Source organism: Epinephelus lanceolatus, chromosome 7, assembly GCF_041903045.1.
Source record: "Epinephelus lanceolatus isolate andai-2023 chromosome 7, ASM4190304v1, whole genome shotgun sequence".
Classification (NCBI taxonomy): Eukaryota; Metazoa; Chordata; class Actinopteri; order Perciformes; family Serranidae; genus Epinephelus; species Epinephelus lanceolatus.
In genome coordinates, this window is record NC_135740.1 from 4,919,998 (window position 1) to 4,945,623 (window position 25,626).

Sequence of the window (25,626 nt, forward strand, 5' to 3'; positions counted from 1 at the left end):
TTTTTTTTTTTTTTTTAATGAATCTACGTATGTATTTCCTATTCCCTTCATTGGGAAACAGTACCTAAGAACCACAGAGAGAGTCAATAACTAGAACATCAGATATTATCACTATCCTTTAAAAGAAACATTTTTAAAAACAAATTGCTTTGATGAATGCTTTGTCATGAAGGTATTGGTGTCATAAACATTGCTGTATGCTGTATGTTACTGCATCTGTCCTTTTTCACCCTTTTTTTCTGCTTCCTTTTCTTCAGTGATTCAACATGTTGTCACCATGAGAAGAACTTTGAGCTGCATTTGTTGTAATAAGTGGATCTGTTCCAAGTAAAACAACGCTGGAAAGTTTGCCAACACATTTCCTAGTTTGTGTTCTTTTAAAGACGCTGTACCACACCCCACAACAATCCAAGGTAGTCTGTGCGAAACCTCCTTTAAGTGGCTGCTTTTCTTCTCCCAGCTGGTACCCACATGTTACCATGAATACAGCTATCCCAGAGCTGAAGTCATACAGCTTTTGTTACGTTAATGCAGGATGAGGTAACCCTGATAACAGAGTGAAACCCTTTTTGCTGTGTCATGTTAACCTTGCATTAAAGGAGCACCTCACCTAGTGAGTCAGAGGTGATTTTAGAGGAGGGTTTTACAAGTAACTGAATGGCTTCATAGGAATAGAGAGGGAAGGAAGGAGGGACCACAGGAAACCATAAACAGGATGAGACAGCAGTACAGACTGGAGTTAGTGAGAAAGAGGAACAAGAGAAAAAAAAGTTTTAAGTAAGAGTGGTGGAGAGAGAGACAGAGAGAGAGAGAGAGAGAGAGAGAGAGAGAGGGAGGTCTTTACTCTCTGGGACTTTTTCATTTTTAACTGCCTGCACCAGTCCCACAATCTGAGTGTGTCTGGGCTAGACCACAGGGACAGATCCCAGGTGAAATACACTTCCAAAAAGAGGAGACTGTGTGTGGTTGTGAGTGTTAATAGGTGTTTAAGAAAATGACCAAAAGGCCTGCATCTAGTCAAAAAGATGGAAAAGTCGCAGCGAATGGACACCAAAATGGAGCTCAGTCAGATCCAGGTGGGAAACCGCAGGGTGACAGGAAGGTGGGCCTGGGGAAGAAGGTGACCCTGCTCCGTGGGATCTCCATCATCATCGGGACCATTATAGGAGCTGGGATCTTCATCTCTCCGAAGGGCATCCTGAAGCACTCAGGCAGCATAGGAATGTCCCTGATTGTTTGGATCGCCTGCGGTGTGCTGTCACTATTCGGTGAGTTGGTTCACAGGTGGATCAGTGGGTCAAAGAGATGTCTGTCCTGGTTTAAGAGCAGCTACATTTAACTAAGGTGCTGGTGGAGGTGAAGGTTACAAAATATATGAATCATAGACAAAATTCTAGCAATGTGGCACACCAAATTTCTTCTTCAAATTTTTAAAAGTGCATTCAGTAGAGCACAGATTTGCTGCTCAGCTACTCTGAACAATTCTTGTAATTCCAGCAGACGCGCTGCAGCGCGTTTCAGAAGCATCCCAGAAGGGCAGGGTTCTCCTGCTAACAGGCACTGAATGTAAAATAGAGATACAATATAATTATTACGATGAATGTACTTTCAATAACCAAAATAACACAAATCCTTAATGTATCAGAATAGTAAAATAAGTGACTGTATTTGCTCCTGCTTAAAAAAATACACTTTCTGTGCAGCATCATCCCCACACCTGAGCAGCGATGGGTAGAGTACTGAAACTCATGTAAAAGCCCAATTACTCCCATAAAAAATTACTCAAGTAAAAGTGAAATTATGCCAAAATAAAATTACCTCCCCAGCTTTAATTTGGATGCAACATGGGCCAAGAACAAATTTCTGCACAGGTTCCAAACAGATGAATCTGGCTATTGTGAAAAAGGGAAGCGATGCTAATTGTGCCATCAAAGAAGAAGTGTAAAACAAATCAGTGTGCAAATATGAAAAAAAATCATGTGGAAAGCTCAGGCTTTCACACTTGCACAAAGTCATACATGTCAGAGTCCTGCATGGGTCAGTTTTTAAAAACCAGCACGGTCCATACCTGAAAAGCTCAGCATCAGGACTGACTCTTTACCTGCCATTATGTCTTAGTCAAAGCCACACCTGCGACCCAACCTGCACCCGTGATTAAACACACACAAACCTTGTTTCCATCTAAAAATGATTCGAATCTTTGAGAAATGCACATTTTTAGAAATGCGAATTGTGTGTTTCCATTAAATGTTTGCAGCGTGAAAACTAGACTATGACTACACAACTCCGCAACATATCAAACTATCCAAGCCGGCTGCTTTCATATTTCTTTCAATAATTTCCATTTTTTCCATGGAGAGAGGACTGCAGGCCTTATTTACAATCAGGCAAGTGTAAGTAGAGCTGTCAGCTCAGCTAGTCTTGGCCATAAGAAGAGCCATCATGAGAAGAAGACAGCAAACCGTTTTAATTAACGCTCTTGCCCAAGAGATCTGCCCCCGCATAGCCAGGGCTGAATGTGTAAACATGGTTAATGTTAGCTAACGTTACTAACCTTTGCTGCTGCTGTTGATCATGGACGACAGCGAGGTCACAATTGGTCTCTGGCCAAGGATGTCGTCAAGTTCATGATAGTTTTAATTTCGCTCTGCCCCCTGAACCACTTTTGGAAAGCACACGTTTCTCTGCCAGGTACTTTTGCTTAAGGCTTTTCCACTTGTTCCTCAAAGCAGTCCATGGCTTGTCAAACCCCTTGCTTAACATTTCAGCATGAAGCTCTTGGTAGATAATTGCATTCCGTTGCTGCTAGGGTTGGGTACCGAAACTCGGTACTTTTTGTACTTGGAACCGATTCACGTCGGTACTACCGAGTACATGACTCGCACCTCAGACTCAGCAACAATGGCGACAAAAAAAATGTGCAGACAAAAGTTAACGTGCAGCACTGTTCCTAAATGTTCTCAATAAAATGTTGAAACTGAGAAGTTTAGACTATGGACCCGAATGACGCATAGTGCATCCAAATTCACACCCGTTCTTCTCTGTGGATTTTCTCCGCGACCGTGCGTCATAGTGAGAAGCCACGTATATCACGTGAAACAGCGGAACTGTAGCTTTCCGACAAGGCCAAGCACTTGTCCGTAATCCAATGTTTTCATAGCGAAAATTTTTTATAAAGTTACAATAAAATGATGTATGGCAGAGCTTTCATACAGCTCTGCACACACATTACTCTTGGATGGATTACTCGCGAACGCAGGCTCGCACAGAAATGCCACGCATATCACATGAAAGCGCAGGAGCAGAGATACCACACACATCATTGTGCTGTCATCCCATCACGCTATAAATCCAGATCAATTGTCTACAAAATAAAAACCTGATGAATTTCTTTACATAAAACCTCAAAAGGATCCTCCTTGGGTGTCTTGAACTCCATGTAGGCTGACAACCCATCAAAATGTTACACATATACTGCACATATTTTTCATTAGTTTTCTTCTGGAAAATGAAAAAATATATTTTTTCATATATTATTGTATATATATATATATATATATATATATATATATATACACACACATATATATATATGTATATATATCTATATACATATATATATATATTTGCATATTTTTTGTCCAATACATGTGTTGTAAGTAGAGAAAAATGCAGTCATATCCTTGCTGCTCATGCTGCCCAAAATGAGAGTTCAGTACTATGTACCAATTACTATGTTTTGGGAATAATGATAATAATAAAAATAGACAAATGATTATTGTGTGTCTCGTAGTTAATGTTAGTGAATAAATATCCAAGTCTTTCTGCACTATGAAATAGGAAGACATTTATTCCCCTACTTATCAAATTGCAGGATGTTTCTCCATGCAACATTGATTTTCAGGTTTAAATTTCGAGGAGTAAGGGAGTATCCAGAATACAACAGGGTTAAGTTGGGCTATGGTTCCATCCACAGTAACTGCTTGTGCAACAGAAAATCTGTCTAGAAATTACAAGCAGCAGTTAAATCAAAAGCTAAACATATATCCAAATGCCCAACGCTCAGTACTTTTACATACTGAGTGCTGGATAGTACTAGAAAAAATTAATTTATTGTGTTAGTCCAACTAAAATCTGACTTTAAACAGTGTTGGGAACGTTACTTTAAAAAAGTAATAAGTTATAGTTACTCATTACTTTCCCCAAAAAGTAACTGAGTTACTGCACTATAGAAGTAACTAATTAACTGGAAAAGTAACTATAGCTTTACTTTTTTATAAAATGCTCAAATATGTCAGATTGCTTGGACATCCCCCCTTAATGGAACTGTATGTAATGAAACTCAACATTGAATATGTTAAATAAATGAAATTGACACTTTATAGAATAAATCATTATTATAAAACATTGTACACTTATCTACACTACACTACACTGCATTGTTTTGTGTGTGTGTGTGTGTGTGTGTGTGTGTGTAAGAACCTCCATTAATCGCGCAATTCAAATGTGAAAAGTCTCATTGATTGACTGTCACCTGTGTGTATGTGGAGAAGGAGAGGGACAGAGGGAGCAGAGCTGAGGAAACATCCTGCAGTCCGACATGCTATCATGCGTTTAAATAACTTATTAGACGGATATATAGAGGAAGGCGATGTTTAGAGAGCAAGCCCAAATAAGCAACTCCACTTTAGAAACAAGCCCAAAAAAACGCAACCCACGACTACCAATATTTGTAAGCAACTTTACAAAAAAACAAGCCCAAACCCTGCTTGTGTGCTTGTGAATACCCGCCCTACTCTGCCTCTGATTGGTTTATGATGAAATTTTACTCTCCCTAAGCCAATCATCATCATCTATGCTTCCCCCTCACCTGCCCTCACCAAAGAAAAAAACTTTAGAGCTCCGCTGAGAAGAAGCTTGCTTGGGTGAAAGTTGCTTCAGTGAACTCAAGTGAAGCCGAGTAATGCCGCATTTTATTGTGAGTAACGGTAACGGCGTTATAACGGGGGAGACAGTAACTTTTTTGATTACTCATTACTGAAAAAAGTAGCGCTGTTTATTTATAATGCCGTTATTCCCATCACTGCTTTTAAAATTCATGTTAACATTTTAGTCTGACTGAAATCATACCAAATCGAATTTCTCAAAGTCGGTTTAACACACTCAGGTAATGCAGTTGGGAGTCAAATTCCTCCTGCGTGTATACAGTCAATCAGACCCATAGTGGTCTAGGTGCTCTGCACATGATTCACAGTTTCCACCCTGGGCTGTGACCTGGAAGTTGAATAGCATTAAATGCGTAACAGAAGAAGAAACCGGTAACAATACGGTGAAATTTACATCCAGAGCTGTACATTTTTGGATGGACAAGGAGACACAGTTCATGTTATGTCAGTGGAAAGAGCGCACAGCACTTATGAAATGTACAGAGCTGTAAAGTTGTCCACCATGGTACCCATTTGCTGCTAGCTAACCGCAGCTAACTTGTTTGTGAATTGTTTGGTCTGTAATGTAATAGGTCAACCAGGAAAAAGGTCCAATACTCACAAGCTGAAAGGGGACATATCGCCACTTAAAGTGGCCGAGTTGGACATACTTCGGTCAATAAATCGATTCTGCTCCTGGCTTGGATAGTGGGACAAGGACAGTAGTCCAATTAAAAGGCCTAGTCGAGCTGTAACCATAGTTTGACTTAACTGTGTATGTGAACGTATTGTCTCTTACAAATTATATTTATACTCAACTTATTTGCGGGTGTCAGGGTGGTGCAGGGGCAGCACAGTGGTGCAGTAGTTAGCACTGTCACATCACAGCAAGAGGGTTCCAAACTGCTGGAGCCTTTCTTTGAGTTTGCATCTTCTCCTCTTGTCAGTGTGGGATTTTTATGGGTTCTCCAGTTTGCCACAGTCCCACAGTCCAAACACATGCAGGTTAGGTTAACTGGTAACTATTAATTGACAGTAAGTGTGAATGTGATCATGAATGGTTGTCTATTTCTATGGCCCTGCATAGACCTGGTATTAACATATGTTTTGGGTGATCCGATCACAAGTGGACAGCGCAAAATGTGATCTGATCACTCAAATCACTTGCGGAGCTGGTCTCGGACACATTTGACCACGTCTTTTCCAGTGTAAACAAACACTAATGTGTTTTTATGTGTCTTAATGCCTCCCTGACAAGGAGTAATCAATCCCTTATATTGCCCTATGAAAGGACTCTTGTCGAACATCGATATCTCCGGCTGCACCTACACAACCACTAACAGGTCTAGTGAACATGCCACAGAGCAGCAAGCAAAAGTGTGGTTGAAATAACTGACACAGAGACAAAATCTGAACACAAGTGATCAGCTAGAGACACATGATGGACACAGGTGTGTTTGATATATGGCTTTAGTTGCTCAACAGTCCAGGGTTCTCTGTTGTTGCATTTTGTGCTTTATAATGTGCCACACATGTTCAGTGGGAGGCAGGTCTGGACTGCAGGCAGGTCAGTCTAGTACTTGCACTCTTTCACTATGAACTGCACTGTTGGAACACGTGCAGAATGTGTCTCATTGTCTTCCTGGAACAAGCAGGGACATTCCTGAAAAAGACGTCGTCTGGATGGCAGCATATGCTGCCCCAAAACCTGTATGTACCTTTCAGCATTCATGGTGCCTCCACAGATGTGCAAGTAACCTATGATGCCATGGGCACTGACACACCTCTATACCACCACAGATGGTGTCTTTTGAACTTTGAGCTGGTTACAATCTAGATGGTCCTTTTCCTCTTTAGCCTGGGGGACACAATGTCCAAGATTACCATCTGAAATGTGGACTCAGACCCCAGCATACTTTTCCAATTTGTTTCAGTCCATTTCAGATGAGCTCAGGCCCAGAGAAGCCAGCAGTGTTTCTGGATGTTGTTGATATGTGGCTTTAACTTTTACTTTGTATGGTAGAGTCTGGACTTCTTTCTCCTTTATACAATCATGTCAGTTTTCTAATGCAAAGCCACCATAAGGATCAAAGGTCGCAGGCATTTAATGCTGGTTATCAGCCTTGCCTGTTATTTCTCCAGATTTTCCAGATCTTTTGATGATATTATGGATTGCAGATGGTGAAGTCCATAAATTCCTTGCATTTGTGCATTGAGAAATGTTCTTAAAACCGTTGGACTATTGCCTGTGCATGTTTTTTTTTACAAAGTGACCATCCTTGCTTGTGAATAGTTGAGCCTTTCAAGGATGCCCTTTTCATACCCAATAATGATACTAACATCTGTTACCAGTTAACATGTTTACCTGTGAAATGTTCCAAACAGGTGTTTTCTGTTTTTTGTTGTTGTTCCCAGCATTTTGGGAACATGTTGCAGACATCAAATTCAGAATGAGTGTATATTTTACAAAAAACAATAAAGTTTATCAGTTTGAACATTTTATATCTCATCTTTGTACTGTATTGGTTTTATAGGTTGTACTATACAGATGTACCTACCTTTCGAGGAAGGAGGGATCAAATATTGGAGCTGCAGGAGGCAGTGCTGAAGTAATACTGTGCATATCTGTGTTTTTAGAGCATATATTGTTGCTGTATCCTTAAATCCTTCAGTTTTTGTACAGTAATGAAAGGTCCAAGCACAGGATCCCTTCCTTAACCCCTTTCCTGCTTCCCTTAATTCGTATTCCCTATACTTGTAATTAAAATGTGTCCACCTGAAACTGTTTTCCTTAACTTATGGGTTGAGATCCTGAAAGGCTCCCACAGTCATATATCTGGGTGATCATGGGGCCCAGGGAGGGACTGTACATTTCTATAGATGTAGCTGAGACAGTTTAAAAGCCTTGGGACTGTTCTTTGCCTGCCTTCTTGTTTCAGAGCCAGAGCTAATCTGTCACTTCTGTCCCTGCAGGAGCCCTGTCCTACGCTGAACTTGGCACTTGTATTAAGAAGTCTGGTGGACATTACACATATATACTGGAAGCCTTTGGACCTCAGATGGCTTTCGTAAGGCTATGGGCTGATCTTATCGCTATAAGGTAATGTCTGCCTCTTTACATCGGGTTTACGGAACCTAACCTTAAAACTGCATTCATTAATATGTTTGTATTAACTATGGGTCCAGTTGCACGAGGCGCACTGTACTGCCTTTTTTTAATTGAAAGCCACTTATGAAAAAAGGCTTGCTGCACCTTTTTATTGGTGCCAGGCAAACCTCCCATCACCTCCTTACCCTAACCTTCCAATGTAATCAATCAAACAAACAAGGAACGGAGATCTGTGTGGGTACATGAGACCCTAAAAATGAGGGTGGATCATGGGGATTACCACCAGTTGGTCCGGGAGCTTCATCTTCATAATGGCCATTTCAAGTGCACTTATGCTTCCACGGCTGCTGTTTTCTATTGAGATTGTGGTAACTGTGGGTTGTAAAGTCATTGTAAAGCTCTGGGTATCCAGTAACCACTACCACCAGTCTCTCCACCATTGTTTACCAACTGCAAACATGTTGTGACCACCACAGAAGGCCCGCCTCTCAAATCATCTGATTGGACAATGGGAAAAAAGTGGAGATGACTTGTGGCACTTTTTCAGCTCGAGGAGTTCAGAGCGCTCTGACAAAAACACCAGGCACCTAGAGCGCAGAAACACGAGGCAGGTAGCAATGCAAAAACGGCAAGCAAAAAGTTTCATTCTCATTTAAAACAGTGACTAACCAACAGATGCATGCTAAATCTATAAAACAGTTACAAAAAGCCACCTCCAGCTGCTAAAACACTGTATGTGTGATCAGGGCCCAATTCATAATATGTTCCAAAGACACAGGATCTCTATATCAAAGCTAAATACACTACTTCTGTGTCACACCCTTGCCTTGTCATAGCTCCTAAATACTGCTGTAAATAGTGCATGTAGTTATTTACTGGTGATGTGACAACAGAGGGGATGATGATGATGCAGAGATGGTCTCCGCTGAGACCCACTGTAAGTGCTGTGAATCTAAGTTGACTACAGCTGCCATTCCTTATGATGGAACAAGCTACACCCCTTTTCAGAGCCACCTTTAACTCTACAGGGAGAAAGAGTTTCAGTCCAATCCAATTTGCACATAATGCAATTAATGATGGATGAATATTTGTTCTCCCAGCATATGATCTGTGTTTCAGAAGATTTTTTTAGACTGTGTAGGGTGACTGAGCCCACCACACTAAAAGCTCTTACTGGCTGTGACCTCATGAGGTGAGATACTGAGTTTAGTTTAGACCAGTAAGGTGAGAAAGTGTTCTGTGTAAAGCTGTGTATGTACACAGCCAGGGTGAGTAGTATAAACAGTCTAGTGGCTATCCTGAGCTGCCCAATTTTATGCTGGCCTCGGGCAAGTCGGACTCAATGGAAACCATGGGAAATGAACAGAGACAGAGCTAGAGAATGAAAACAAGAATGAGGGAAACAAAGAGAGATTTCCCCAGCTTCAACAGCTCAGTGGCTGTTGTGGGAAAGGAAGAGGGAAACACTGATGAGCCATAAGATGAGCCTGTGGGACCAGCCAACCTCACTTGATTCTTATTGAAGCCAGGCTCATAGCACGCGCGCACACACACACACACACACACACACACACACACACGCTGAATAACTACATAATACATGCTACAACAGAACTTACACATAAGTATATTAGAGCTGAAATGGCCAAGTGGGCTCAGAGTGGGGTTACAGGGTTGCAACCTGTTTGTATACCCAAGTCATTAAATATCGACGCTTTGTCATGCCCCTTGGCCTCTCATAGCTTTGCACAGGGCACCCTTTAGTGTCTCTATGTGATGCACAAATGAAACGTGTTGTAACATGGTTAATTTGTGAAACGGTCACGGTTAGGTTTAGGCGACTACTTAGTTGGATTTAAAAAATACATAATTTTTGGGGTTAAAATAAGTACATTTGTTTGTGCGCACAACCGACTACCATACGTAAGTTATGTAACATTACATTAAAATAATGGTGACTATTGGTTTCACACAAGAGTTGTGTACGTAATTAAATAACGTTACATTAGAGCAACGCTGACTTTTAGTTTCAACGGGACATGAACTGCGCTCTCCTGGCTGAAATTTCAGTTTTGTTAACCCATGCACTTCGTCACTTTTTATACTATGTCAGTTGTTCTCAGCATCGAGAATAGCTGCAGATGGGTTTGCATTGGAGTAATTTGAAAGCCTGGTTTGTTTCATAAAGATGCTAAAGAGTGCCTTAGGTTAATCTGACTGTATATAGACTGGCTGTAAGGCTGCCATTGGCTGTCACACACCCAGACCTCCACACACCCTCTCTACTCCCAATGCTTCAGTCACTCCCCCACTCAACCCCTCAACCCCCCCTGGTGAGCTTTCTGGACACAGACACACCACCTTTGCAGCACCCTTCCCCCTCCCACACAACAGAGGAAACATCATGCACCCTCCCCCACATGATTGTGACTACAGGCCAGGTTAGGAGAGACTTCCCCAGCGCAAGGCTGCAGACCCTGATGGCATCAGCCCAAGGGTTCTGCCAGCTGTCTGCTGTTCTGCAACATCTCTTCAACCTGAGCCTGAGCCAGGAGAGACTACCAGTGCTGTGGAAGATGTCCTGCCTTGTTCCAGACCCCAACTCAACATCATCTGGCCTCAATGACTATCAACTAGTTGCCCTCACATCTCACAAGATGAAGGTGCTGGAGAGACTGGTCTTGGCCCACCTGAGACCGCAGGTGAAATCGTCGCTTGACCCTCTGCAGTTCGCCTACCAGCCTCACCTGGGAGTGGACGATGACATCATCTACCTGCTGCAGCTAGCTTACTCGCACCTGGATGGACCCTGCAGCACTGTGAGAATCACATTTTTTGATTTCTCCAGTGCATTCAACACCATCCAGCCACTGCTACTGAGGCAGAAGCTGCAGGCAGTGAGGGTCAGCACATCCACAATTTCCTGGATTACTGACTACCTGACAGACAGACCACAGTTTGTCCGACTGGGCAGTGTCCTGTCTGACATGGTGGTTAGTAGCACAGGAGCTGGGAGGAAGCCGGAGTGCCCGGAGAGAACCCACGCTGACACGGGGAGAGCATGCAAACTCCGCACAGAGGGGCTCCCACACCTGGGATCAAACCAGCAACCCTCTTGCTGTGAGGCGAGAGTGCTAACCACCTCACCACCGTGCCGCCCCTTATTATATATTTTCAAAAATTATTATTATTATATAGTATTTTCTATATTTACTATATCACCATTAAAAAAGCAGATTTAAGTCAGGGATTTTTGTTAGACTGATTTAAAAATGTAAAATTCATTATCAGCAGCACAGAAACCAGATGAAATATTTTTTCTGCATTATCTTAATTATGCTACAACCATCAATTTTGGCCACAGGGGGGGCAACAGAACTGTAAATCAAGCTGAGGGAAACACAGCAACAACATGTAGGTGACATGTTAGCAGACAGCTGTTGGTTGTCTTCTCTATGTGACAGCCCTGCGACAGTCTGGTCTTCACCAATTCCTAAGGTATCTGTCTCTTCAGCTGCTAAATGCTCCACTTTGTTCACCAGCTAGTCTCTAACTGTGTCTGTCTGCTGTTTGCTGCAGTGCAGTTACTGTACAGTGAGTTTACCAGAGCTCTCTTACCAGAGTTGGGGACTGTAAAACCAATATAATATGCTGATGCTAAAAAGCATTTGTGTGTCAACCACTCTTTGTGTGTGTGTGTGTGTGTGTGTGTGTGTCCTCCAGGCCTGCAGCGATGGCAGTCATCTCTCTGGCCTTTGGTCAGTATATCCTGGAGCCTCTGTTCATGTCCTGTGATATCCCCCCTGTAGCTGTCAAACTGGCCACTGCCATCAGCATAAGTACGTATACCCTTACCACTGTTACACTAATACATCAGTGTGACAATACGTAATATATGATATTATCTTTTTGACCTGTTGTAACCTGGTTTGTAAATGACAGGAAATGTGCACTCCAGATAGCAGGAATTAAACTGTACAGTTAGAGACAGACAATGAGAAGCCCTTTTTAAACAAGAATTGTGCAAATTTGCAGGAAAGCCCAATCAGTCTTTTTTCAGCATTGGCAGTATAAAAACAAAATCGGGGAGTGCGGCAAAATGACACCTACCTACATTTGTTTATACAGAATGTGCCTTTTTCGGGGCAAGTGAGGGCGTGAGCAAGTAACAAAACATGTAGCTCAGCGTGTGACATAAACAGTGACGTGGAAGGGAAGCCGTGGCTGGTCAGTCCTTCGACAGTTCTCTCGTGAGTCGGCCCGTTCTTCACCGTTCCTGTCATCTGGCAGGCCTCGGTCTTTTTAAGCTAAAAGGTCCTGCCAATATGACTACCCTACGAGGCGGAAAATGTGTGTCTGTGTGTCTCGCAGCTTGCTGGCAAAACGGCCCAACATTTGTGGAAAATCTGGCAGTGTAAAAGGGGCTCGAGAGCAAAAGAAGTATTTAGAACCTTAACCTTATTAATAATAACAGTACCACAATATTAACAACACTCCATCCATCACTAGTAAAAGCTCCACATTCAAAATTGTACTTAAGTACAATTCTGAGTGGCAGCCAGCAACAGTCAGCTTGGGATTTACCTGGGGATAAATAAAGATTAATCTTATCATATCTTGAAAGGACACAATAATCATAAGCAAAATGCTTAAGAAAAAAGTACTTAGTATGGAAAAAGTGACCCCCACAAGTGTTATAGAGTTAAGCTTTACTAATTCAGGAAATCTCATTGAAATCAAGTTGTTTTTTGCAAAAGAGACTACAAATTATATATACACAAGATCACAAGAAAACGCATTCACACTTTCAACAACTACCACACACATACAGTCACACTCAATCAAGTATATGTTATTTTATCGGTATACTTTTTATTATTGGTTAATTGTTAGTGACGCTTTAACATTTACTGTTGCATGCAGTTGGAATCAGTTTGAGGTATTGTTAGTTTATACCGTACCATATTTTATGTTTGCTGATGATTTGTAAATTGATTGTGGTATGTAAACAGTACACATAGTAAATGAAACACTGAAATTAATGTACCTCAAACCTGTACCCAAGTAGCATACGCTTTTAAAAATAGAGGCTCCAAAATGCGTCTTTCTGAGGGGCTGAGGTTTTACCCTGAACCATATGCTTCCAAACAAACAAACAAACAAAAAAAAACTTTTTGGAGACAGGGTTCTTTAAGGGTTCTTTGTAAAACTAAGGCTGTGTCCAAAATTCAGTACTAACATGCTATTTAGTAGGTCAAAACAGTATGTGAGTTTTTAGTATGTCTACAACTTTCATATGAAATCAGTAGTATGTGAACTGCAAACTGTTTCTGGTGAAATATTACAGTAAACAATGGACAATATGGCAACATAAATGCAATGTTGTAGAGGACAGTGTTCATAACAGACAGTGACCAACAACTCTTTAACATCAATAATGCTTCAGTTGAAGTGTCAGTATGTAAAAAGTGCAACACACACTGCCGCCATACACTGTGCATCAAAACGCGTCAAACGTTATATTCTATGACCAATTCCACACTGCTGCGAGAAAAGCCTTTTATGTACGTCCGTAGTATCAACTCCGGTTGCTTCAAATTTTTAATAAGATGATTTTGATAAGAAACTCACCTTTGAAATCCAAGTTGTTGTTGCCTCAAAGTTTTTCATCTTCTTCTTCCATTACTAGCAGTTGGCAACCGTTGGCAACTAGTGTAGGTACAGCCACCTAGTGGGCTGGGGTGGGAAATACACTTTAGTGACGACGGTGCCGCTGCGCACTGCTGCCAATGTGTGATGGGGGCGGCACTTGACGGCCACAGCGCCACGCCAGCAGCAGTGTGTGTTGCACTTAAGATTTTACTTTCACAATATAGTTTTGAAATTATTTTTAAACTCCTGGTAGAACTGAGGTTGACCCAAGTTACCATAGTTACACATTGCCAACCAGCAAAGGGGCTCTCAATAAGTGACATGGTAATTAAGCTAAGTGTGTCCGAACAGATACATACTCCTGTTTATTTACACAAAAATATATTAAACCATATACACGTTTTGGGTATGTATTGCATAGTATGTGCATATGCACACAGCATAAGGGTTCCAAAGAGCCCCCCTCCATTTTTTTTTTGTTTTTGTTTTTTTAAAAAAGAGGGTTTTCATGGATTCTTTGGTTCTTCGTTGGTGGCTTAGTGGATAGAGCAGGCCCCCCATGTACAAGGCTGTTGCCGCAGCAGCCTGGGTTTGACTCCAGCCTGTGGCCCTTTGCTGCATGTCATCCCCTCTCTCTCTCTCCCTTTCACACTTGGCTGTCCTGTCCATTAAAGGCAAAATGCCCCAAAAAATATCTTTAAAACAAACAAAACCAAAAACGGCCATGTACTTAGCCAATCCTCAAAATATTTGTCCAACAGTCCAACCGTAGTCTCCTGGACACCTCTGTCCAAGTGAGAAGTAAGACTTAAATGCATAGTAACACAAACGCAGGCTCTCTCTGGTTTGTAGTTGGTGACAGCAACCAATAAAAACTGCCCATGCTGAAAATAGCAGATTTTGAAGCAGCCACCAGAGACAGAGTGAGCACTATGAAAAACATGTTGTTTTATGTCATGCCTTACCCCAAATTTGGATAGATGAAGTTAATGTTGAATTTTTCTTTAGTTTTCCTTAAATGTGTGGTTAGGTGTAGGCACAAAAACCACTTGGTTATGGTTGGGAAGAGATCATGTTTTGTCTTATTTGAGGGCACAGTCTCACAAGGAAAAGCATCAGTGTCTTGCTAAATAACAACTGCTTTTTGTGCCTAAAAATCAGCTGTAAACACAGCAACAGGTCGTTACTAAACACCCAGGTTTGGTGAAAACCATGTAAGCATAAACTGTTGAATTGTGATGGGGCACACACTACGGTCTATACATGAAAGTATGCCTCATGTCCATTCACCATCGTGATCTCCACATCCTAACTCTGATTTGCTCTGTGAGGGACACACTACTTGCTGCGTTGGCATTGAATGTTGTCACAGGACATAAATCATGTCAACAGCAACCTAATTCCTGCCTCTCTTTCTGTTCCTTTAGCTTCTGTTATGTATCTGAATAGTATGAGCGTGACGTGGACAGCTAGGATTCAAATCTTCCTCACCTTCAGCAAGCTGCTGGCCATCAGCCTCATCATAGTGCCTGGAATGTACCAGCTCTTTAAAGGTAAGACACCTTCATATCCACCACCACATTGTCCTCATCAACACCATTATCATCATAATAGCCTTTATTAATACTAAACTATACTAGAGCCCAAAATACCCCCACAAGATTGTAGGACATTTGGTTTTTCATTTTTATTACTGCTGTTGAGGAACATTCTCAGGCTTCACACAGAGCACTCAGCTGCAACAATTAACATGGCTCCTTTGTTTCACACAACAACACGCACTGTAAATATAACCTTGAAGCCTCGCAGGCTGTGATACGCAGCTGCTCACAGCAAGTCACGACTCAGGCATTTCATAGTGTCCTTACAGCTGGTGCACCCCAGCACATAGAGACAGTCTTTACTACATGTGCATATTGGTGAATGTTCATCTCAGCTATAAAGTTAACTGGAATTGTAATTACACATCATATATAATATTACTCAAAAATACCTTTTTTAATTATCATTCACAGTTCTTGAAACTGCAGATCAGCTAAAGCCAGTAACACTACCAGATCCGAATGATTACAGCCATTCATCCTCTAATGTAGAACCAGATGACCAGGCAGGGAGTTTTGGGAGGTTTGTAAATTGTTCTCCTGATACCTGCTGCGCTCCACCAACTGCAGACTTCTGTTTCATTTTACAACGGAAACAGACAGCTTTTTTTTCTTTTTTATAAAAAAAAGGAAAAACAACTCAGTAAAACATGTATAACACTGACTAGAAATAATGCTAGTTTCTGTAATTATGGGTGTGTTGTATATTATTGTTTAATCTGAGGCTGGATTACCAACTGGGCAGAAAAGGCAACTGTCCTAGACTCACAAGGGCCTGAAAGGCCCAATATTCATTGTATGTCACATAATTTTTGATCATTTGATTGATATAACATTTGTTTGGGAATATGCACCACCAAAATAATCAATCAATCAATCAATCAATCAATTTTATGTATAAAGCCCAATATCACAAATAACAATTTGTCTCACAGGGCTTTACATCATATGACATCCCTCTGTTCTTTGGACCCTCACAACGGATAAGGGAAAAAAAAAAAAAATTAATGGGGGAAAAAAATTGTAGACACCTCTGGAAGAGCAACTGAGGAGAGATCCCTCTTCCAGGACGGACAGACGTGCAATAGATGTCGTACAGAACAGATCAACATGATAAATTAACAGTAATCTGTATGACACAATGAGACAGAAGGGGAGACAGAGACAGAGAGAGATACAGGACAGACGGTAATGACAGTAGCTTACAGCAACAATAATTTAAGTAATAATATTATAATAATAATAATTCTGTCTACTGTGGTACAATATGTTGAAAGTATTAATATCTGATAGTATACATATGTGACAATAATCATATGTGTATAATAACAGTAGAAGTATGACTCATGATAACAGCAGCAGCAGGGGGCATCTGGCAGGACCACGGCAGCAGCACAACCACACACATCACACTATCCAGGCACCGCTGCGATATAAGTTAACCTGCGAGACAGTGGAGCACAAAGGCTCTGGAGAAGAAGCTGAGTTAGTGACATCCAGAACGGCCGAGTTAGCAAAATGCAGTAACAGGACATTAGTGTTAGCAAAGGAGAGAGAGAGAGAGAAGGAGAGAAAGTGCTTGGTGTATTATAGGCGGTGTATTATAGGAGGTCCCCCGGCAGACTAAGCCTATATCAGCCTTACTAGGGCTGGTCCAAGGCAAGCCTGAGTGAGCCCTAACTAGTCTAGTCTTAAATGTGGAGATGGTGTCTGCCTCCCGGACCGCAACAGGAAGATGATTGCACAGGAGAGGAGCCTGATAACTGAAGGCTCTGGCTCCTGATCTACTTTTGGAGACTTTAGGGACCACGAGTAACCCTGCGTTCTCAGAGCGCAGTGTTCTGGTGGGATAATATGGCACTATGAGCTCTCTAAGATATGACAGAGCCTGACCATTTAGAGCTTTGTAAGTTAGGAGTAGGATTTTAAATTCAATTCTGGATTTTACAGGGAGCCAGTGCAGAGAAGCTAAAACAGCTTGCAAATCTTGTTTCTTAGTTCCTGTCAGCACACGTGCCGCTGCATTCTGAATTAGCTGGAGAGTTTTTAAAGACTTATTAGCACTAACTGATAATAGGGAATTACAGTAATCCAGCCTAGAGGTAACAAAAGCGTGGACCACTAATTTTTGCAATATTACGCAGATGAAAAAAATGTGAGGTTTGTTTTAAATGGGAGTCTTGATCAAATGTTACTCCGAGGTTTCTTACGGTAGTGCTAGAGGCCAGAGCAATGCCATCCAGAGAAACTATATCATCAGATAAAGAGTCTCTGAATTGTTTGGGGCCAAGAACAATAACTTCAGTTTTATCTGAATTAAACACCAGGAAATTGGAGCTCATCCAGGTTTTTATGTCTTTAAGGTATTTTTTAAGTTTAGTTAATTGATCCATTGCTTCTGGCTTTATCAGTAAATACAATTGTGTATCATCTGCATAGCAATAGAAATTTACAGTGTGATTTCTAATGATGTTACCTAAGGGAAGCATGTATAAAGTGAACAGAAGTGGTCTGAGCACAGAACCTTGTGGAACTCCAAAACAAACTTTAGTACGTAGAGATGATTCATCATGAACATGAACGAACTGAAAACAGTCAGATAAATAAGATTTAAACCAGCTTAGTGCAGAACCTTTTAGGCCAATTAAGTGTTCCAGTCTCTGTAGCAGAATTTGATGGTCAGTTGTGTCACATGCCACACTAAGATCTAAGAAAAAAACAACTACAAAGACGAGTCCTTTGTCTGAAGCAATCAGAAGATCATTTTTAATTTTAACTAGTGCTGTCTTAGTGCTATGATACTTCTGGGGGAGGAACCCCTAGATCCTCCACCAATTATGTATCTTTGAAAGTTTGCTCCTACATTTTAAAACACATTTAGGCACCCCCATAAATATAGAATTTGGAAGTCCAGCCCCTTCAGTGTCATGAACGAGGAAATTAGCTACAGAAAACAAAACTGTTATTTTCACCAGGCTGTAAACATGTTTATTTGACTAAACATGTTATCTAAACATGTAAACATGTTTATTTGACTAAACATGTTTATTTGAAATGCGGGGCGGCACATTTCTGGTGTCTTTCTCTGGTGCCTCCATCTTTGTTTTGATGAACTTACTGCCAAATGCCACCGACTGAGACCTCTGCTGACCTCACCAGGAAAAAGAAAAACAGCAGCACCATCTAGTGGACCAAAAAAGCAATTGATGTTATTATTCTAGTACCAGAAGTTGCATTTAAATGTGTACTTGCAAAAATTAATAATGTATATAATAAAAGATCGATACTTCGCGTCTGTGTATTGATAAAATATTGCCACACAAAATATCGCAATATTGTGCTGTATCAATTTTTTCCCTCACCCCTACTACCTAGATACCTGATTAATCTGATCATTGAGATATCTATATTCACCTCTGCATGTCTTCACACAGTGATCATTATAAACAATTCATGGCTCTCAACAATTCAGTACAATGTTATTGTCCTATTAGATTGTTTTATGTGTTTGTATGAGCAGTGTTTGCTTATAAATGTGCATTCCTGTATAAAACAGAACACTGATTACATTGAGAGTGATTTAATGAGTCTGATGTACCTGTGTTGTGCAGTGGAGTGTATTTTTCCAAACTAATAAGGCAGAGTACTGCTCCATTTATCTGTTTTATTGTTAAACTACTTTTACGATTATTATTATTGTTATTGTTATTGCTATGATCACCCCAGGTCTTGTGGAAGAGCTATTTGCACAGATCATTCCATTGCTGCAACAATCCCTCTTCATTTAGGAGCAATTACAGTGCTTCAAAATGTCAACAAGAAGAAATGTATGTCTTTGTGTGTGTGTGTGTGTGTGTGTGTGTGTGTGTGTGTGTTTGCAGGAGAGACCAAAAACTTTGAGAATGCCTTTGAGCTGAGCAATGTGAAGCTGTCTGGTATGCCACTGGCCTTCTACTCAGGGATGTATGCATATGCTGGGTGGTAGGTATGGTCTTCACACACACGTACACAGGAACTCAAACATACATTCATCCTTACAGGACCAGTCATCCAATATAATCTCAAGTAGTCTCAGTTTGTTCCATAGCTATTTTTACGTCTATGCTTCAGTTAACCATTTATTAATCACTGAGGGTTATACAATGCCTGTTTCCTCTTGCAGGTTCTATTTGAACTTTGTGACAGAGGAGGTAGATAACCCTGAGCGGTAAGTGTAATCATATCTGTATAGTTCTTCCGTATTTGCTCAGTTTAAAACCGAAAGGAAAATATTTTTTTCAGTAGTTGCACATAGGTAAATTAAGCCATATTACTGGGAAATGTCCTTAAAGCCTTTGGAAACACAACTTGAAATAGTAAAAATGCATATATTATATCAAAGTTGAGTGTCTCATTAATCATCCACAAAAGTCTGAGTGAAAATAACCATTAATAACTATTAGAAAACCTGGTTTAAAAACAGCTCATTTTGCTGTTTAGACCACTTGCCAGGACAGAGTGGGTGTGGCAGATAACGCTCTGATTGACAGCTCCCTCGTTTTGATTGACATCTCCCTGGCTCAGCAATGGCTGCCACAAATTTAATCCAGCCGTACATGTTTGAGCCCTCTGATGATTCAGAGGACGAAGCAGAAGCTGAAAATGATTCCTTTCAGGTGGTCACTGAATGGTAAGTTTCAAAATGTTTTGTGATTCATATTAATGTTACTTCGTAGAATAGTTAGCATAACTTTTACATGCAATGTTACGGCCAGGCTCCACCGGCTGCAAACGTACAGCGTAGCGTCGCGGCGTATTCATTTGGGCTCCACTGACTGCGCATGGAAGCAACACGTAGAGAAGCCAGCGGGGTTGTTTACCGTTTGCTGAGCCGAGAGGCTGCATGAAATGTTAAAGCATTTTCCACCTAAGTTATTACATATATTTGAGTTATCTACAAGTTTACTGTACTGTTTGTCATCTACTCGCTTTCAAATGTCCGAAACGGACAAAGTGTCAGGGATAAACAATAGAACAGCCGCGTAAAATAGAGTTGTCGCGCCGCTCTCGTTGCCGGTGGAGCCGCTGTAATTGATTAACAGGGGGGCGAGCTGCTACGGGACTCGCGCTGCAGACGTGCCCGCTTGAGCCCTGGCCGTTAGCTGAGATGAATGACAACACTGAGATATATTGAGATATGTTTTCATTGAAAGCATAAATCTGCTCCGTTTTTCTGATAATAGCCTTTTTCATTCAAACACATCCAGTCTGAATAGATTAAATATGTCTTTACTCTGACACAGACACCTACCGTCAAAGCAGGAGAGACTGGTGCCGGCCGGCCGTCTCTCTGGCGTTCATTCATTCATTCATCTTCTAACCGCTTCATCCACTTGAGGGTCGCGGGGGGGCTGGAGCCTATCCCAGCTGACATCGGGCGAGAGGCAGGGTACACCCTGGACAGGTCGCCAGACTATCGCAGGGCTGACACATAGAGACAAACAACCGTTCACACTCACATTCACACCTACGGACAATTTAGAGTTATCAATTAACCTAGTCCCCAATCTGCATGTCTTTGGACTGTGGGAGGAAGCCGGAGTGCCCGGAGAGAACCCACGCTGACACGGGGAGAACATGCAAACTCCGCACAGAAGGGCTCCCACGCCCAGGATCGAACCGGCAACCCTCTTGCTGTGAGGCGAGAGTGCTAACCACCACACCACCGTGCCGCCCCTCTCTGGCGTTGTGTAGAAGTATCTGCCCGCTTCGAATAATGTTCCCCTCTGGCTAAAATTGTGTTGTTTCCCGCAGCATCACCTCCGCGATTGGGGATATGTTTATGCGTAGCAAAGCTAACTGCTTGGGGTTGGGGTTAGGGGTGAGGAAGGGTGCACATTACATCCCCTCCCCGCGAGCCGACACCGGCACCGGGCCCGGGGGGCAAGCCCGGCCGCTCACAAGCCGCCTCTTCCTGCAGCTCCACGAGCTGCAAAGGCTCGGATTGTCCGGGCTCTGGAGCCGGTCAACCTGATTCGAGTGCTGCTGGGAGCCCGCCGGGGGCAGAGCCTCTGCTGGGTCGCAGCCGAGCGGTTCAGCCAGTTTACGATCTGTATTTTCTAAACATCAGACTAGAAAGAGGAGTTGGCTCAGACTCAAAGAGGCAGATTTAGCTGGAGCAGAAAGGTTTTGTTGCGCTGCCACTGGGGGGCGAGATGAGACAACTGACTGATGATTTATCATTGGTTTGGAATTTATTGCGTAATAAATCTCAGAGATAACCATGGCCAAATCAAACCCAATTTCAAGAATGTACAAAAACTTAAAAGACAGATATTTAGAATTTGGATGGAAACAGATTTCTAATTGTTTTACATGTTTAATAATATGTACATAAGACCCTAAATTACATAGTTAGAAGGCTGTTGTGGATTTGGGTTTCCAGAGGCTTTAAAACAGCTATCAGTATTTCTATATTAACAAAAGGCAGCATGACCACTAATATGTAAAAGGAGTCACTCACCGTAATGAACCAATAAAGTAATCTAAGACTCTGCACACCCCTTTAGCTACACAGAGCGGATTAGTGTTGCTCTGTTTTGGTTTTACGATCTGCAACTGTACTAAACTGGTTCCCTCTCATGGCTCTCATTAGCTTGGTTTCCACCAATGACAGCTGTCTGCTGTCTGTCTGCTTCAAAACCCACTGTACACTACCTGCATAGCACAGACACAGTTAGGCACTAGCTGTTGACCATAGCATAGCATTTAGCAACTAAATATTTTTCTAAAGTTGTTGGAGACCAAACCAGAGCTAAAAGAGAGTGAATATGATTTTCAACAGTCAATATATCTCATGTTTAGACCCAAACCAACAATGAAAGTATCTATTAACAGGTATTGAAGTCTGATAAATCTTCTTTCCAACATGATCTCACAGAATTACCTGAAATGACAACAATCTCTTAAAGGGATAGTGTTTTGTTCACATGTCTATGAATAATGCACAGAAGGAGAAAAGCAGAGGTCATAAAAGGGGTGAAATGACAGTGAGTGACACACAAGTGAATGACAGTGTACTGCTTTTGGTATTATCAGGACTGTGCCATTAGCTATCTGTATCTCCATGGGGATTGTGACTTCGTGCTACGTGCTGACCAACATTGCATACTACACTGTGATGTCAGCAGAGGAGCTCCTGGCCTCAGAGGCAGTCGCTGTGGTAAGTGTTACTAATACATCAAACAAACCATTTAATGAACATTCGAACCACACAATCATGTATAAGTAGAATTTTGACCAAAAAAGTTAATACCAACCTAGTAAGAGATCAGAAGGATGGCAGCTCACCATTGAGCCTACGTAGGCAGACCACTCTCAGCGCTCCCTGATAGATTCTTTGTCAGTAAGCTGCTAAGAATGCAGGAGGATTTAATAGAGATTTATGTGGCCTTTATAGAAGAAGCATACAATTGATTTCATGGAGCAAACACTTGCAGGTATCTTGTCAATTCCAAGGACCAAGGAGTTAATTTGACAAATGTTTTCTATTGAATTATGACATAGTAAATGTAGACATAAAAAATGAAATATATATAACAGTGAGTATTGTATTTTACTTAATGTCTTTGATTTATTTTAAATAAGTCATGTGTTATTAATGGTCATAGAGAAGTGATGCTTTAGTCAAAGCACCGGTCTTCTGCAAGGGAACCTGTACAATATGTACCATGGACAGTCTGCAAATGCGAAAACATGCATATGTGATCTGATCTACCCAATCTACTCATAACATGTAGCATTGTGTTCTCCAAATATAGCAACCCCTTTCTTGTAATACTGAGCTTGTAGCATTCATAAGAGTAAATCCATCCATCCATCCAACAGTGGGTTACCCCTCTGGGTAGAGAGAGTTTCTGCCCCAAGCAAAGGAGTTCAAGTATCTCAGGGTCTTGTGACTGAAAGAACAACATTGCAGATACAAATGGCTGAAATGAATTTCCTCCGTAGGATGGCTAGCCTCAACCTAAGAGATAGGTGAAAAGTTCAGACGCCAGGAGGAAGCTCAGAGTAGAGCTAATCTGTTGTGTTGGACAGGTTCAGGCAAGCATTCTGATCAGGAAGTTAAAGATGAGACATGCTTTTTCAACATTTCAAGCAAGATTACTGTATTAATTTTGTTTTGCATAATTTTGGAGTGAACAAAAGGAAAGGAGCACCATGGAAAGGTTTGGGCACCTCAAGACATTTAATCTCTCAATTAGCTTGTTAGGCCTATGGCTTGTTCACAGTTCACACAATACTCTGACTCCTGAAACCTTGTCCCAACAATCAGCTGCCATGGACTCCTCTAAACAGCTGTCTAGAACTCTAAGAACTAAAATAACTGATGCCCACAAAGCAGGAGAAGGTTTGAGAGGATAGCAAAGTGTTTTCAGGTAGCTGTATTCTCAGTTCGTAATGTAATTAAGAAATGGCAGTTAACAGGAACTGTGGAGGTCAAGCTTAGGTCTGGAAGAGAGAGCTGTTTGTAGGATTGCTAGAAAGGCAAAATCAAAATCACAGTTACTGTGCAGTGACACCTGTACAAATATGACTTTCATGGAAGAGTCTTCAGAAGAAAACCTTCCCTTTGTCCTAACCACAAAATTCAGCTTCAGAAGACTGCAAAGGAACATCTACTCCTGTGGACTGATGAAGTTAGATCTGGATAAAGTAGAGGTTAAATTCTGGAAGCAAACATCACAGCATCTGTACAAAAGCTGAAGATGAAGAGAGGATGATTTCTACATCAGGACAATGATCCTAAACACATCTAGGAATCCACAAAGGACTACCTCAAGAGGAGCAAGCTGAAGGTTTTGCCATTTCCCTCACAGTCCCCCGACCTAAACATCATTAAAAATCTGTGAATAGACTTCAAAAGAGCAGTGCATGCAAGACAGCCCAAGAATCTCACAGAACTAGAAGCCTTTTGCAGGAAGAATAGGTGGAAAAACCCCAAACAAGAACTGAAGACTCTTAGCTGGCTACAAAAATATTAAGAAGCTGTGATACCTGTCAAGGGGGGTGCTACTAAGTAGTGACCATGCAGACCATGCAACTTTTGCTTAAGGCCATTTTTCTTTTTGTTATTTTGAGACTGTAAAAGAAATAAAAAAGTGAAAAAATGTTTCATCTTCAACGTTTTGCCTTTGGGAAATCAGGTAATCTATTACTTGCTTAAGTATACACAGTAAACTAACTTTTGACCAGGGGTGCCCAAACTTTTGCATGAGACTGTATATCTCACCTGGCCTGGGCCTGGGTGAAGCCAGAAAGCGTTGCTGGGGAGAGGGATGTCTGGAGTACTTTGCTCAGCCTGCTGCCCTGGATAATAAGATGGATGGATGGATGGATGGATGGATTCTTTAAAATGGGACCCTAATACTCACACTAGTCATATGACTGCAATAAGCAAAATAACACATTTACAACCTGGGATTTACTGTCTTAGTTTTGGCTAGTGTCTTGATATCTTTATAATAAAGATAAGATAGAATAACGCTGCACTTGTCACACTCATTATAAAGACGTAAAACTGTGTTTGCAAGCCCTGCTCAGGGAGCAAGCTCAAAACACAGTCCAATGATGCCTTCAAATGTGAGCTCTGAAAGAAATGCCTCTGCCTTTTTTTTGGATTGACTACATCCTTATTTTAAGTGCTGCACTAGTCAGGTCATGTTTCTTAGTGCAACCCAAAATAGCAGCACCCATGAATACGGTGCATCTAGCTGACCTTCAGGGGGCAACGTGGAACGGGGGATGTGAGGTAAAAATACAGTGTGAGGTTAAAGGGACAGCTTCATGCAGGTGTTCTAAACATAACAGGAAGTTAGGTATTAGTGTCTGGCCTGTCGTTTGGCTCAATACAACACACAGTGTTCATATTTAGTGTGACTTACACTTTCCAAAGATACCACTGTCTCCTATGTCCATTGTGAACATCAGTAAATAAAAAAGAAATCATAGAGAAAAAGGCACTTCTACAAGCCCAGATATTGCTGGTGAAAACTTTCTTCATTATCAGAGTAATCCAGTGATAGTTGTCTGTACATCCATGTGTACACTGCAGACAAGAGCTGCTGATAGCGTATTCTGCATACTTATAATGGCAACAGTTCATCAAAATGTCAACAAATGTCAGCTTAAAAAGGGGCTCAATTTGTGTCTCACAGCTAACTGACTGACTCCATGGCAACAATAGACTTCAGATTCCCCAGAGCCCCCAAGTTATGGGTAATGAAGAGCATGTCCCCCACATAGAAGTAACTGGTACACTCGTATAAAATAATAAAAACTAAATCAGTATACGATTCCT

At 41.5% G+C, this 25,626-nt stretch overlaps 1 protein-coding gene across 1 annotated transcript in view; it reads left to right on the top strand.

Moving 5' to 3' along the window:
- Positions 1–864: 864 nt before the first annotated feature.
- The window catches only part of slc7a11 (solute carrier family 7 member 11), a 39,579-nt gene continuing 14,817 nt past the window's right edge, over positions 865–25,626 (top strand). Inside the window, exons 1-7 of the mRNA XM_033632454.2 lie at positions 865–1,268; positions 7,899–8,025; positions 11,758–11,873; positions 15,114–15,239; positions 19,169–19,268; positions 19,450–19,494; positions 22,365–22,488. Coding sequence (XP_033488345.1) covers positions 995–1,268; positions 7,899–8,025; positions 11,758–11,873; positions 15,114–15,239; positions 19,169–19,268; positions 19,450–19,494; positions 22,365–22,488 — 912 coding nt within the window. The 5' untranslated portion in view covers positions 865–994. The remainder of the gene's footprint in view (positions 1,269–7,898; positions 8,026–11,757; positions 11,874–15,113; positions 15,240–19,168; positions 19,269–19,449; positions 19,495–22,364; positions 22,489–25,626) is intronic.